Source organism: Marmota monax, unplaced genomic scaffold (assembly GCF_021218885.2).
Source record: "Marmota monax isolate L192 unplaced genomic scaffold, Marmota_monax_Labrador192_F-V1.1 WCK01_AAM20220418_F8-fsc00021, whole genome shotgun sequence".
Lineage (NCBI taxonomy): Eukaryota > Metazoa > Chordata > Mammalia > Rodentia > Sciuridae > Marmota > Marmota monax.
The window spans coordinates 15,385,512-15,398,863 of NW_026695228.1; the positions used below are offsets into that span (position 1 = coordinate 15,385,512).

Sequence of the window (13,352 nt, forward strand, 5' to 3'; positions counted from 1 at the left end):
GAAATCTTCCTACTGTGCTCACCCTGGCTATATGAATGGTTAATGACTAGCCCATATAGGAAAACAGAACTCTACCTACAATTTGAATCAACCAGTCCATGAAGCCAAGTCTTTTTTCCCCCCCCAATAACCACATCAGGAAGTCAAACTACTACTTGTATCAGCCAGTCCAGGAAGAAAAACAATGACTCCTGTCGCAATCAGCCCCAAACAGCAAAAGATTTGATTAATAACTGACAAATTCTTTAATTTTTGCCCCTGCTTCCAACTTGGGATCAACTAAAGAAAGTCAAATATGCTCCCCTAACCAATCACTTAAGAAGCTGGGGTTCTCCTTTGAGAGTCTCTAGCTTTCCAGGTCAACAAGTCCCAATCAGGATCCACCTGAAGTTTTCCCTCTTTATCACTACAAAGCTCTCCCTGATAAAGCTCTCTTCTGCCTGATTTTCAGTCTGCCAGATGCAAGTGGTGGTGGCTGACTCCCTTGCTGTAGCAAGTTCTGAATGAATAGCGTTTGCTTGTTCTGATTTGGGTGGTCTTCATTTGTTGCCACAATTCTGTTTAAAATTTTACCTTCCTGGCATGCTGTGTGATGTTAGGCAATCCATTTCCTCTCTTTCGACCTTACATTTGTCAACTGAAGAAACTGGTTCCACATTTAGTTTTCTTCTATTGAACAAATATTCCTTGGTGCTTAAAGAACGGAGGCTCATGGTTGTGAAACAAATGGTGAGAATTTGAATTGGCCCCTCTTATAGTATTGCAATTAAGTCTACTTATCAAGCAATGTTCATGCCCTGATGTTATATACTTGTATCTATCCATAAACATGGTGATACTTGAAAAAAAAAATTAGGCTCCCAGAGATGCTAGACATTGTGATATTGGTGGTTATCGGTGCAGAGTCCTGCTTCCCCTCATGTTGAAGTTTGAACACACATGTTGAAGTTTGAAGCACACCGAGGCAAGATCTAAAGCAGGGCTTATTTAAAAAGGGGTGACATATACTTCTTCCAGGAGGGAGAAGGGGGCCATGGTATCCCAAAAAGCGAGGTGTTCTGCCCTTTTTGTGTCCTAGGCTTTCTTTATTCTCCTGCCTCTTCCTCCTTAACTTTCTCCTTCCTGCGACTAGGCCCAGGAATGCTCCACGGGATTGTCAAAAGGTGGGAAACAGGGGGGCTGAAGGGGGAAGGGCAGGAGGGAGTAGCCAAGGACCCATAAACAACCTTATAGCTCCCAGTAGGGGGGACTGGTTACTTTGGCAACAGGTTGGAGCAGGGGCAGGTTCTTGATAAGGGCGCAGAAAGGGATCTGAAGGAATTAACATTTCAACTCCTCAGGGGACAGTCTCCAACTTTCCAAGATTCACTTAAAATTGACCTCCTTGATCCAACCTGACTCGACTTACCTATCTACATTGACTGCCTGTCTAATTCTGGCTTTAGTTGGGTGAACATTAGAGGCACAAGGATGAAAAAAAATCATGGACATAATCAGCTCTTGGATAAGGGAGAAATTAGTAAACGGAGGCAAGTAGAGGAAGGTTGCAGTCAACATGCTGCCTCCCGCCAGCATCACGATGCAGCGAGGTGGAGAGGAAGGGGTGATCAGGAACATGGGAAAGGATTCCCAGAGAGGCCTGCTTCTCCAACTGCTTCCCCCCAGCGCCCCACGGTGCAGCGGGGCTGCTGGTGTCTGGGGAGACCCGACTACTCTCTCCTCCCGCCCCGGGCGGGAAGAAGAACCACAGAGACGCGGCGCCTCCGCCGTCCTAGAGAAGCCATAGCGGTAAGGCGCGCGGCTTCGGCCTCCAGCTGCTGGGGTCCGGGCCGCTGAGCGCGGCTGTCCAGAGCTGGCTGGCTGGACGAGGACCCGGCTCTCATCCGGCGGCTCCTAGGACTAGGGTGTTGCGTCGGGCCGCCGGCCCCTGCGCTCGCCTACCCGGAGGGCCACCGGGCCATGGCGGCCGCGGCCCTGGAGAGCGGAGCGCGCCTCCGCCGGGTCCTCGAGCTGTTGCCGGGACGGGCGCGCCCGGTGAGTGCGGGCGGGTGCTCCTGCAGGCTCGGAGCTGCCGGGCTCCGGGCGCAGATCGGAGGCGGGGAGGGGGCGGGAGGCGGCCTGGGAATGAGGTGTAGCCCTGAGGGCGGCCCCGAGGGACTGGCAGGGTCCAGAGCACTGGGCACTCTCCACGGCCCACCCGGGAGGGGAAGCAGGCATGCTCCGCGCAGGCGGGAGTCGAGCGCTGGAGCGCTGTTCGCTGATCAGTGTGGGCGGAGGCGAAGGACCAGAACTGGTCAAAATTCGATGAGGCTGTTTTTATAGAGCTGGTTATGTTTGAGCTGGGTTCAGGATGAACCAGAATTGACAGGTACAGGAGGAAGCACTTGTTTAGGTAGGGGGAGTTGCAGGTGCCAGGGCACAGCCATGGGGAGGAGAGTTTGGTTTTCCAACCGAATGGTGAGAGAGTAGGGATGGTGCAGGTAAGCTGGCTCTCTGAATAGTGAAGGAATTCTCTCCGTGCCCAGGAATTGGAATCTTTATTAGGTAGGCAGAGGGGAGCCAGCCAAAGCCTTTGAGCCCCGTGGTGCTTAATAAATCACTGTGGGGACTTTGTGGGCAAGGATGGCAGTGGAATAGAGCAGAACTTGCTCCTCAGTAATATAAAGACAGATGCTGAGTGAGGCAGTGGATAGAATTATAAGAACTCTTGATGGCTGTAGGTTAACACTGTTGGTGTTTTCTGAGGAAGAGGATGAGATAAAAAAGAGAAGATGCAGAGGCTCCTACAGATACAGATCCCGAGATAGGCCCTTGTGGAAGAGAGTGGGGTGGGACGTTTTGGAGAGTTTATAGGGGTGGGGGATTCTGAGAATAAAGCCACAGTTCAGGATTTATCCCAGGGTAACCTGGGTGGGTCAGAGGCACTTTGGTGGCTGGGAGGGAAAAAGAGGAAGGGTCCTACACAGCAGGAGTGGTGACATTTGAAGGCAGTCTGACACAGTATGCAAGAGTCAGAGTCACACAGGCTGTTTCAGCTCTGTAGCTTTGGAGGAAACTAATCTCTCTGAGCCTCAGTGCCCTCTTCTGTAAAATGGATCTGTACCCTTCTCCATAGATAGTGAGATATTAAGTAATATGTGAAAATATACTGAACTTGGCACAGCTCAGTAAAATATAGTTGTTACCAAGGGGTGGTGAACTTTGAAGGAGGACCTCTTGTGGAGAAAGGATGGGATCTAGACCACAGAGGGTGGTTTTGGAAAGAAAACTTTGGCAGAGATTCATGAAAAAGAAGGATGTTTCTATTACTGAAATAAAGATGAACAGACATGAGAAAATTGATGGCTGATCTCTTATATGTTTGTAAGTAGGGGGCAAAAATCTGAGCATTTCCATAGATGTTCAGAATCCATAAACACAGCAGATATCCCTGCCAGTACCTCTTGGTATCCTGTCTGCCATTACGGCAAGCCTGAGCCTGGGATTGACCTAGGACACTTAAACACATGTTGTTTCAGGAATCAGTGACCTTTGAGGATGTGGCCGTCTACTTCTCTGAGAATGAATGGACAGGGCTGGCCCCTGCTCAGAGGGCCCTGTACAGAGATGTGATGCTGGAGAATTATGGGACTGTGACTTCCCTGGGTAAGGATCTCTTCCCTTTGGCTCTGCCTCTGCCCTTTAGAGTTTCCTGACTCTTTCTTAAAGGCTCAGGAGTTTAATAATACCCAGATCAGTGGTAGCTTCAGGATCTAACCTGAGCAGTTGCTGGGAAATGGAAGTCCTGGGATCAGTTTGGGCCTTGCACAGGATTCCCTTGCTGAGCAGTTAGTGCTGCCCAATGTCTCACCCCCATTGAGTGCCCCACTGAGCGCCCCACTGAGTCTTTGGTTCCCCCTGTAGGGAGATCCTGCCCAGTGGCAAACATCTTCATGTAGATGTCTAAACTTGATTGCTCTAAAAGGGAGAAGATAAGAAGGTTCAGTTCCTTAATCAGTGGAATCAGGCATTTCCTGACTGAAACTGTCATTGAGCACCTCTTATGTACTCTGTCAACTTCTGAATCTTTGTAAGAATAAAAAATATATAAAAAGCTTCCTGGTCCCTCTCCCCTGGGTCTCCTGCTATTTTCCCTGGACTTCCTTTCCCTGTTCTTCCTAGTTATTTTCCTTTTTTTACTCTTCTGCCCCTGAAGACACAGGCCTGGGAGGAGCCCTGGGATTGCTCTGTGTCACCCCACTCACCTGCCTGTCCCATTTCCTTCCCCTCAAGCGGCATTTCCATTTCCCAAACCGACTCTGATTTCCCAGCTGGAGCGAGGGGAAGCACCCTGGTGCTCAGCTCCTTGGGGAGCTCTGGATGGAGAGGGTCCAAGGGCCATCTCCTCAGGTGAGTGAGGACATATGCTAGTCATCATGTCTTTTAAAAATGTAATGGATATGTGTTCTTTTAACCTAGTGCCATAGATACTAGTTGGATTTCCTTTTTTCTCTGTATTCTCATGGTTTTCTTTGAGTTCTTGTTTTATTCATTCTAGCTCCTCTGAGCCATCTTTATTCAACTCTGCCTCTTCCTCATCTCTGCTGTTGTCATAACCACCATTTATGTATTCCCTGACTTTCCTGATTACTCCCACTGGAGGTGGCCTTTCTACTTTCCTGACCTGCTTAGAGACTTCCAGCAAAAGATTCTGGCTGCCCTTTGGGACATGAAGGCCTTCTTTATCATTAAAGAGCACAGAATCTTAATAACCCTCAGCCAAATAGTTCTTATTCTTAAGGGATTGCTGATAGGAAAAGCCCCGGTATTACTTTTGCCCCAAACAAATCTTTCTTGTTTTCCTAGAAAGAGCTTGTTCTCCTGCTCTCCTAGTGAGAACTGTGTCTCCCTGTTGCCTTTCTGGAAAACTTCCATCTTCCCCCCCCAGAGCTCTTCTACCGCTCTGTGAGACTTGAACTGTGCCTGCAACCTCCATGTTCTTGTTCTGGCAGTCTTTTTTTATATTAGGATACTTTTGATTGCAAGTATAAACCCCATTAAAACTGGCTTAAATAATAAAGAGGAATTTATTGTTTTATGTAACTGGGAGGGCTGTCGTGAGCTACAGGTACAGTTTAACAGTTTCTGCTCTGTCTCCATGTATTTGGCTTTGCCTACAGTCTGGGCTTCTCTTGTGGTTGTAAGGTGATTTGCTTCTTCGTACCTAGGGAAAGAAAACAGGATAGATCTTCCTTAGGCTTTATCCGAGAAAATTAAAAGTTTCAAGTATTGCTCTAATGTACCTTCTTAAGTCATAAGCCAGCCCTTAATCAGTCACTTGACCAGGGAAATAATGTATACTGATTGACTGGGCTGAATTGCTGATCCCTGAACCAGTTTTCCATGGTGAATGGGATAGGATTAACTTGCTTGGCTTAGACCATTTCAGAGCCTAGCCTAGGAGCTGAAGTTGGGATCACTCCCCATGCTGCTGTAGCTACTCCACAATGGTGAGGTGTAGAATGAATGTAGAAGGAGTAATCAATGTCTCCTGCATTTTCTCAGGATCTCAGTGCTTCCTTTCCTCTCCACCTTTGCGAATTTATCTCCTTTGCCTTAGTTAAAAAATCAACAGCTAAGTTATTCCTTGAGCAAAACTCTAACTCCCTGACCTGAAGCAGACTTCCTTGGAGTAGATCTGTCTTCACTCAGTCCACTTTCATCTTAGAGAAGATGATCTCAGGGGACACAGAGTCTTTGGCTTCAGCCATATATAAGATTGTCGTTTGAAGGTGTAGAACTGACCTGTTGCTTAGGCAGTTATGGATAGAACTACACAGTGACAGATGTTACGTAAGCCTGAAGTAAAATTGCTAGAGTGAACTTTTGTGAATAGAGATGTCTGTCATAGACTAAGAAGTGACTTCTAGAAATGGCTTAGTGAGGCTGTGATATTATTTCTTATGGATGTCACAGACAAACCCATCATTGATCCTTTGTGGAATAAATGGTATTAGATGGAGAAGAAGAAAGGAAACCAAGAGACTATGGTTTCCTAGAATATCCTGCCTAGACAGAAAGTCCTTAGGAACAGCTCTTCTGAACTCTATCCTATCCTGATTCTTTTGTATGTGAACTTTTTACAACCCATAGAAGAGGACTTGGTCTTTTCTATTTCTTCTTGACATTTTACAATGAGTGATATGCTTTCATATCATTGGGAAGGGATGGAATTGCAACTTTCCTATTCCACTGTTTTCTATTCATTATATTCCTATCTCCCTTGAATTGCTGATCATTTGTGTAACCTATCTTTCTACCTACCTTAATTCTTCCCTCACCACTTCCATTTCTGCTCCATTCCTAATGGGTCACACTCCTCCAACTGAGCCAGTCTTATTTGTACCTTGCCCCTGGCAGGATATCCATTTCTAAAGCCTGCTGGGATCTCCCATCTTGAGCAGCTGGAAGAGCCACTGAACTTGAAACTACCAGTAGAGAGTCCAGGCCTAATTTATACTGGTAAGAGAGAAGGAAATGAGCATTTTTCTTTCAGTCATAGAGTTTCCTCTGTCTTTTCTTTTTAAAATATTAAAAGCCCATTTTGGCTGTGCACAGTGATGCATGCCTGTAATCCCAGCAGCTCAGGAGGCTGAAGAAGGAGGATCTTTATTTCAAAGCCAGCCCCAGCAAAAGTGAGGCACTAAGCAACTCAGTGAGACCTGAATCTAAATAAAATAGAAAATAGGGCTGAGGAAGTGGCTCAGTGCTTTAGTGCCCCTGAGTTCAATCCCCAATACCACCCCCCCCCAAAAAAAAACCCATTTTGCCATTCATGTTCTAAATAAATGACTTTCCAAAATTTTCACATCAACCAATTTATTAAGAGGAAACTTAAGACCAGAGCTTCCACATTTTAATAGGATAAGCTCAATTAATTAAATAGTCATGGATTGGGGTTTTAGCGCTTAGCTTGGTTTTGTGGAATTACAGTCCCTGAGGAATCTATCTAGTTTCCACCTTTTACTTTTGGTTGCTTTTCATGTGTTAGCCCTATTTTTGTCATTTTTGGCTAAGATGGGGCCATCGAGACAAGGGGTGACCTTGGAGAGACAGGGATATATTTATATGACTTAGTGACCTTTGTCACTATTATAGGTAATGATATTTGCAGCTCTGATTTCTTCTTTCAGAGAACATGTTGAAGAGTGAGAAAGAAGATTTTATTCTGAAAGAGGAAGTTTTTGAGGAGACACAGGACCTCATGGTGCTATCAAGTGGATCCCAGTGGTATGGCTCCCAGGATTTCTCCTTTGGAAAAACCTGTGAAGAGGAGAAAAGCAGGTTAAGGATATGGCTTAGCTACTCCAGTAGGAGAAATTTGGAAAACACTACAAATGACATTGTAGAAGTGATTGTCAAGGATGAGATGGTCTCAGTAGAAGAGGGTTCAGAGAATACTGATGTTAGTAACTACCTCAGGATGCATCAGAAAATTCTAAATGAGCAGGTATTCTACATATGTGAAGAATGTGGCAAATGTTTTGATCAAAATGAAGACTTTGGTCAACATCAAAGAACTCATAATGGAGACAAGGTCTATGGATGTAAGGAATGTGGAAAGGCTTTCAGTTTTAGATCTCATTGCATTGCACATCAGAGAATTCACAGTGGGGTGAAACCCTATGAATGTCAAGAATGTGCCAAAGCCTTTGTTTGGAAGTCAAACCTGATTAGGCATCAGAGAATACATACTGGAGAAAAACCCTTTGAATGTAAGGAATGTGGGAAGGGTTTTAGTCAGAACACAAGTCTTATACAACATCTGCGAATCCACACTGGGGAGAAACCATACACATGTAAGGAGTGTGGGAAAAGCTTTACTCGAAACCCAGCTCTTCTTAGGCATCAGAGAATCCACACTGGGGAGAAGCCTTATGAATGCAAAGATTGTGGGAAAGGATTCATGTGGAACTCTGATCTTGCACAGCATCAGAGGGTCCACACTGGAGAGAAGCCTCATGAATGTACTGACTGTGGGAAAAGCTTCATTTGCAAGGCACACCTTATCCGACATCAAAGGATCCATACTGGGGAAAGACCCTATAAGTGTAATGACTGTGGGAAGGCCTTCAGTCAGAATTCTGTCTTGATTAAGCACCAAAGGCGCCATGCTAAAGAGAAACCCTATAACTGTTGGACCTCTCACATTCTTGAACATTAGAGATGCATATTGGTGATCCTTGCTTATAATTTATAGGCTATAGGAGCCCCAGAGACAAGTAAGATGCCCTTCTACAATTTGCTATAACCCTAATAGCCAGTATTATCTTGAACAGATACCACTCTAGCAAGTCTAGATCCTCTGTACTGCTGTGTTTATATGAAGCACCACTTGATTGAGCACCTACTCAATTAAGCAGACCTTTCTTCCTCTTCTACTTGTAACCAGTGCCACCCAAGTTAGTATCTAATTATATGCTATCTCATGTTTTTCAAACAGTATCATGTCTCTTAGTTTTGACTCCATCTGAATAACTCTATGAAGACCAATATTGCATTTCTTTTGTTTCTCAAGTTTTAAGCTTATTTTTTAAATATTAGATAGAGCATGCTCATGATTTAAAAAAAAAAAAAAGAGTTCTGAAGGATGCTCAGTGAAAAGTAAATTTTCTTGTCATTTGTCTCCCAGTTCTCCCCAGAAGCAATCACTTTTATAGGTTGTGAATCTTTTTGGAGATTTTCTGTATATGCAAATTTTAATATTGCTTTTCATAAGTCTTCCTCACAGAAAACCTTATTTGATATAGGTCACATTTGCCAACTTCAGGACCTTCCCTTACTCTGAAGTTGTGGTCCTTCTGGAGGTCTCAGGGTAACTTAGGGAAAGCAGTAGAGAGGGGTTCATGTTGTGCAATGCTGAGAGACCACATTGCCCTGTGTTATGAGACAGCACTCTAGGATTGGGAAAACATAAACCCCGTGAAGATTTTTTTTTCATAAAAATATGTAGAGTTAAAACCCTTTACTGCTCTATTATCCTAAATCTCCCAGGCTGTCCCCTACTCATCACTATGATAGTCCATATCCTAAAATAAGTCATGGGGCCATCACCAAGGGTAGGGGATAGTGGTTACTCTGGTGGTGGTTAATGCTCTGTTAGGTAACATCCTTCAGTTAGCAGTTGAAAAATTCCCATATAACCCAATGTCTTGGTATCAGAGTTAAATTCTTCCTAGGCCCAGGATCAGAGAAAACAAATGCTAGGAATACATAGATTCTATGCAGGAAAGTAAGGAAGCCTAAAATTAATTCCTTTTGAAATCAGGAGTCTGATTTCAACGTTTTAGAAGGAGAATACAAACTGCCAGTACTGTGAAAGATACAGGATATTAGAAAGTGGCCCTAACCACCTTAAAGGTTGAGAGGATGAAAGGCCTTGTTCAGCGGAGAACGTTGATCCAAACAGATTTGAAACACGAGACTCTTTACCTGTAGAACCACTTTTTGTGGATGGTGCAGTTTGCTTCACTGTTGCTGAGGCATCCCATTTTTTTGACCAGGGAGCAAGGAAGAGAAACCGTGGGCCTGCCTGCCCCAAACTTCTGCTTCCTGAAAAGTCACAAATATTCGTAACTTTAGAGTTCCTGATTGCTGAAACCTAATGTCATTTAATAAAGTGAACTTTTTCCAGGGTAGCCCAGCTTGGGTAACATCTAATAAGCAGCAAAACTTGTGTACCACATGGAACCAAGAAATGGAAATGACTGATGTGAACAGTGGGAAGTTGTATGCAAATATTATTTGGGAAACTACTTGTGTGAAAAGCACGCTGTCAGGTGCTTTTTAAATATATCAGACCTGTTCCTGCCTTCCTGGAACATTTAACCTAATGTGAGAGAGTACCCCTTCAGGATAATTAGACAAAATTATTAAAAGTCTAAATGTGATGAAGAAAATGAGCAAGGTACTGAGATGGACTGATGGGAGGGGCCCACTTAATATAGGTGATCAGTGAAGGCCTATCCTAAGAGGTAACATTAAAACCAAGAATATGAGAGCACTTTCTACATAGAAATCATTTCTATGATTTCTATGTAGAAATGATTTGTAAAAGGACAAGAATGGAAGATATGTGAGAAAGAGCCTCTTAAGAACAGGAAGAACAGCAGGCAGAGGGAACAGCTGTGAAGACTCCCTGCTGTATGAGGAGCTTGGTATGTTCAAGAAACCAAAAGAGGGGCTGGGGATATAGCTCAGTGTAGAGCATATGCTTTGCATTTGCAAGGCCCTGGGTTCAAATAAACACAACCCCCCCCCCCCCCACACACACACAAAAGATTTTTAGATATGGTATAACAATGAAAGGTGTATGGCACAAATTGGGTTTGGAGGGAATTAGGCAGGCCAGAATATTATTTTTCTTTGAACGAAAAGAAGCCATCCAATGGAAGAGTGATATTTTGAGTCATGCTTTAAGATGGTCACTCTGCTACATAGAAATGATTTGTAAAAGGACAAGAATGGAAGGAGAGATTATGTTGGGGACTGTAGTAGCCCCGGTTGGAAAGGATGATGGCCCAGAGAGACTGGTGGTAGTGGAGACAGAAGTAGGTGGATATATTTTGGAAATAAAGCCATAATGTGCAGATGCATTCAATACAAGGAGTAATGGACTAAGAGGGGTCAGGGATCGTTTTCTGATTTGAAAAAGTGAGTGAACAATTGATTATAATGGATGATATTAGAAGAGGAATAGGCTCGGGAAGGGAGAAGTCAATAACCCTTATTTTGGATTAACACATTTGAGATATGGGTGAGATGTTCAAGTTGGCCATTGTATATTATGGGCTAGAACACCATGTTAGCCATGACTAAAGCTGTTTATTTGGGAGATATCAAATGAGCAGGAGACATAAAGGATGGGAAGCAATGAACAAAATCCCCTGGAGGATGGGAAGAAATTTATAAAATCTAGAGCTGTACTGTCCAATGCAGAAACCACTAGCCACATGTGGCTATTTAAAATTTTTAAATGCAGTTCCTTTATACACATTTCAAGCATATCATATGTGGCCACCTTTCAAGCATACCATATGTAGCCATCTTATTATGTAGCACGGATTTAGAAGGCTTTCATCATTGCAGAAAGTTCTACACAGTGCTGCCTTCAAGATGTAGCAAGATACCAAGACCCCAGGATAGAGAGCTATGGAATATCAATTCAGTATTTAGGGAGCTGGATAGAGGGAGGTACCAGCAAGGGATGCTAAGAAAGGGCAGCCCTGAGGTGTTGACAACACTACAGGCAGCAGTTGAAATAGGGTTGGAACATGGACAAGGGCTGCTAGGAGATGATGGTCGAAACCCTAAATATTCGTAAGCTCCCAAAGTCAGAATGATGAATATGTGCTGGATGAGGTCAGTATCTTAAAAATTGGAAAGAGAGTTTACGCATCAGAAGCCTGAGGAAGTAGAATCATGCAAGAGAAGGAACAGTTTGGACCTACCATGGAGCATCAGGGAAGGTGATCAACCCTAGGAATGCCACTGCTCAAAGATGGAAATGTTTGTAGGTTGAGTGGTTGGGTGGCAAGATTCATAAGTAACATAATGAGAAGTACCAAAATACAGCAAAAGATAGGTATTCTAAAGGATTAGGAAGATGCATGTGGGAATGGGTGGCCCCTACTAGGAGAGTTCCAACTGTTTTTTTCCTTACCAGAGGCCTATAGGCAGGCACTTAGAAGCCCTAAGTTCCTATCATGAAAGATGTAATTTGTAATGACACTTTCTAAACATGTAAAAGTCAGAAGATGAAAAAAATATTAATACCTAGTTCCTAAATTTTGGAGAAATGTAAACAGTGGAAATTAACATTTTCTGATAAGTTACAATAATAATATATTAAAAAGCATAAAAATTTATTATGGTAAAATTTTGTCTTCAAATTAAAAAAATATAGGATTAGAAAATGTGGATGTATGGAAATAGAATACTGAAAAGTAGCTAACCTACCCAGAATTCCCTGGGGGAATGAATAAGTTCCTGCTATATTGCAAGCTGTAGCCAGTTAAAAGTTGCCTGTGTTAGAAGCAACTCAATTGCAAATTCATGTCTGCAGTTCTGAGCATCTGCTTTTGAGGCTTTCAGTTAGGACTCTGTAATTGTCATCTCTGACTTGTTTTCTGTCATCTGTTCAACTTCTTTCTGGCAAGAGTAACCCAAATATTCTTTCGGAAGGTATCCGTTCTCAGCGAGGTGGTTTGGATCCACCCACAGTTTCATGAGTTTCGTGTCACAACCCTGTTTAGCTTGTCAGTCAGCTTTCCCATCCCTTTGGCCACAAAGCTATGTGGCATGAGATATTTACTGAGTCTTCTGGAAGAATGACTTTTTCATCTTTGAAAGCTACCAAAAGAGATTCTCTGTCCCTTGTGTGTCATATAAGAAAATGTTAGGCCTGGGACCCTAGCAACTATTTTTTTTTCTATGAAAAGGGGAGATTCTAGAGCTTCCAGATGATACCTCGTAGAGCCTGTGGATAAAGCTAATGCCAAAGAGAACAGTGGCAAAACGGGGAAACTAGTTCCTTGCCAACATTGTTTGAGCCACTAGGTCAAGCATGGCCTGAAGCAGACCTACTTCTAAACTTTTTAGCTATATGAGCTGATAAAAATATTTTGTTAAACTAGATAGATTGAGGGGCTAGGGTTGTGGCTCAGTGGTAGAATGCTCACCTAGCATGCACGAGGCACTGGGTTCGATCCTCAGCACCACATAAATGTAAAATAAAGATATGGTGTCCACCTAAAAGTAAAGAATAAATAAATAAATAGCTAGCTAGATTGAGTTTTCTGTCATTTGTAACAGACTTTTATTTGTAAGCTCTGTTTTATCATACAGCCCCTTACTATTGCATTTGCCCCCTTATTTTAGTAGTAATACAAGCTACTTATTTTTATCTCAGTTGCACAGAGGTTGAGTGACTAAGGTGACTTTTGTGTCCTAAAGTTGATTTCATAAATACCACCTAACTGATCTTTTAAGTCACTACCATAACATTCCTTCAAAACTTGATGAAAACATACTCATTCCCAGATTCTTTAGTACATAGCTTCCTATCTTCCTAACTTGCTCTATGTAATTTTTTTTAATCACATTCACTTCTATGTTAAGTCAGATCACTGTGGAATAACAAGTGTAAGGGTCAGGCGAAGCGTCGGAGAAAGAGACCACCAAGTGACCACTCATGCAATTGGCAGAAGGGGATTTATTGAACCAGCATGCTGGGGCTCCGTGCCCACTCAAGAAGGGAAAGCAGCCCAGAGCCCCAAGCAGGGGCTGAGCACTGCTTAAGTACACTTTTTGGG

General features: G+C 43.4%; 1 protein-coding gene across 5 annotated transcripts; it reads left to right on the forward strand.

Moving 5' to 3' along the window:
- Nucleotides 1-1,777: 1,777 nt before the first annotated feature.
- On the forward strand, nt 1,778-8,484 carry LOC124088131 (zinc finger protein 662-like). 5 transcript variants are annotated; one of them, XM_046437541.2, is made up of 5 exons: nt 1,778-2,034; nt 3,519-3,645; nt 4,273-4,389; nt 6,400-6,501; nt 7,173-8,484. In XM_046437541.2, exons 1-5 carry the CDS (start codon nt 1,960-1,962, stop codon nt 8,201-8,203), a joined length of 1,452 nt encoding a protein of 483 aa, XP_046293497.1. In that variant the 5' UTR covers nt 1,778-1,959; the 3' UTR covers nt 8,204-8,484. The 5 variants fall into 5 exon arrangements, with proteins under 5 accessions (XP_046293497.1, XP_046293500.1, XP_058432612.1 ...); XM_046437544.2 differs by having other exon boundaries at nt 7,154-7,325; XM_058576629.1 differs by lacking the exon at nt 6,400-6,501.
- Nucleotides 8,485-13,352: the final 4,868 nt, after the last annotated feature.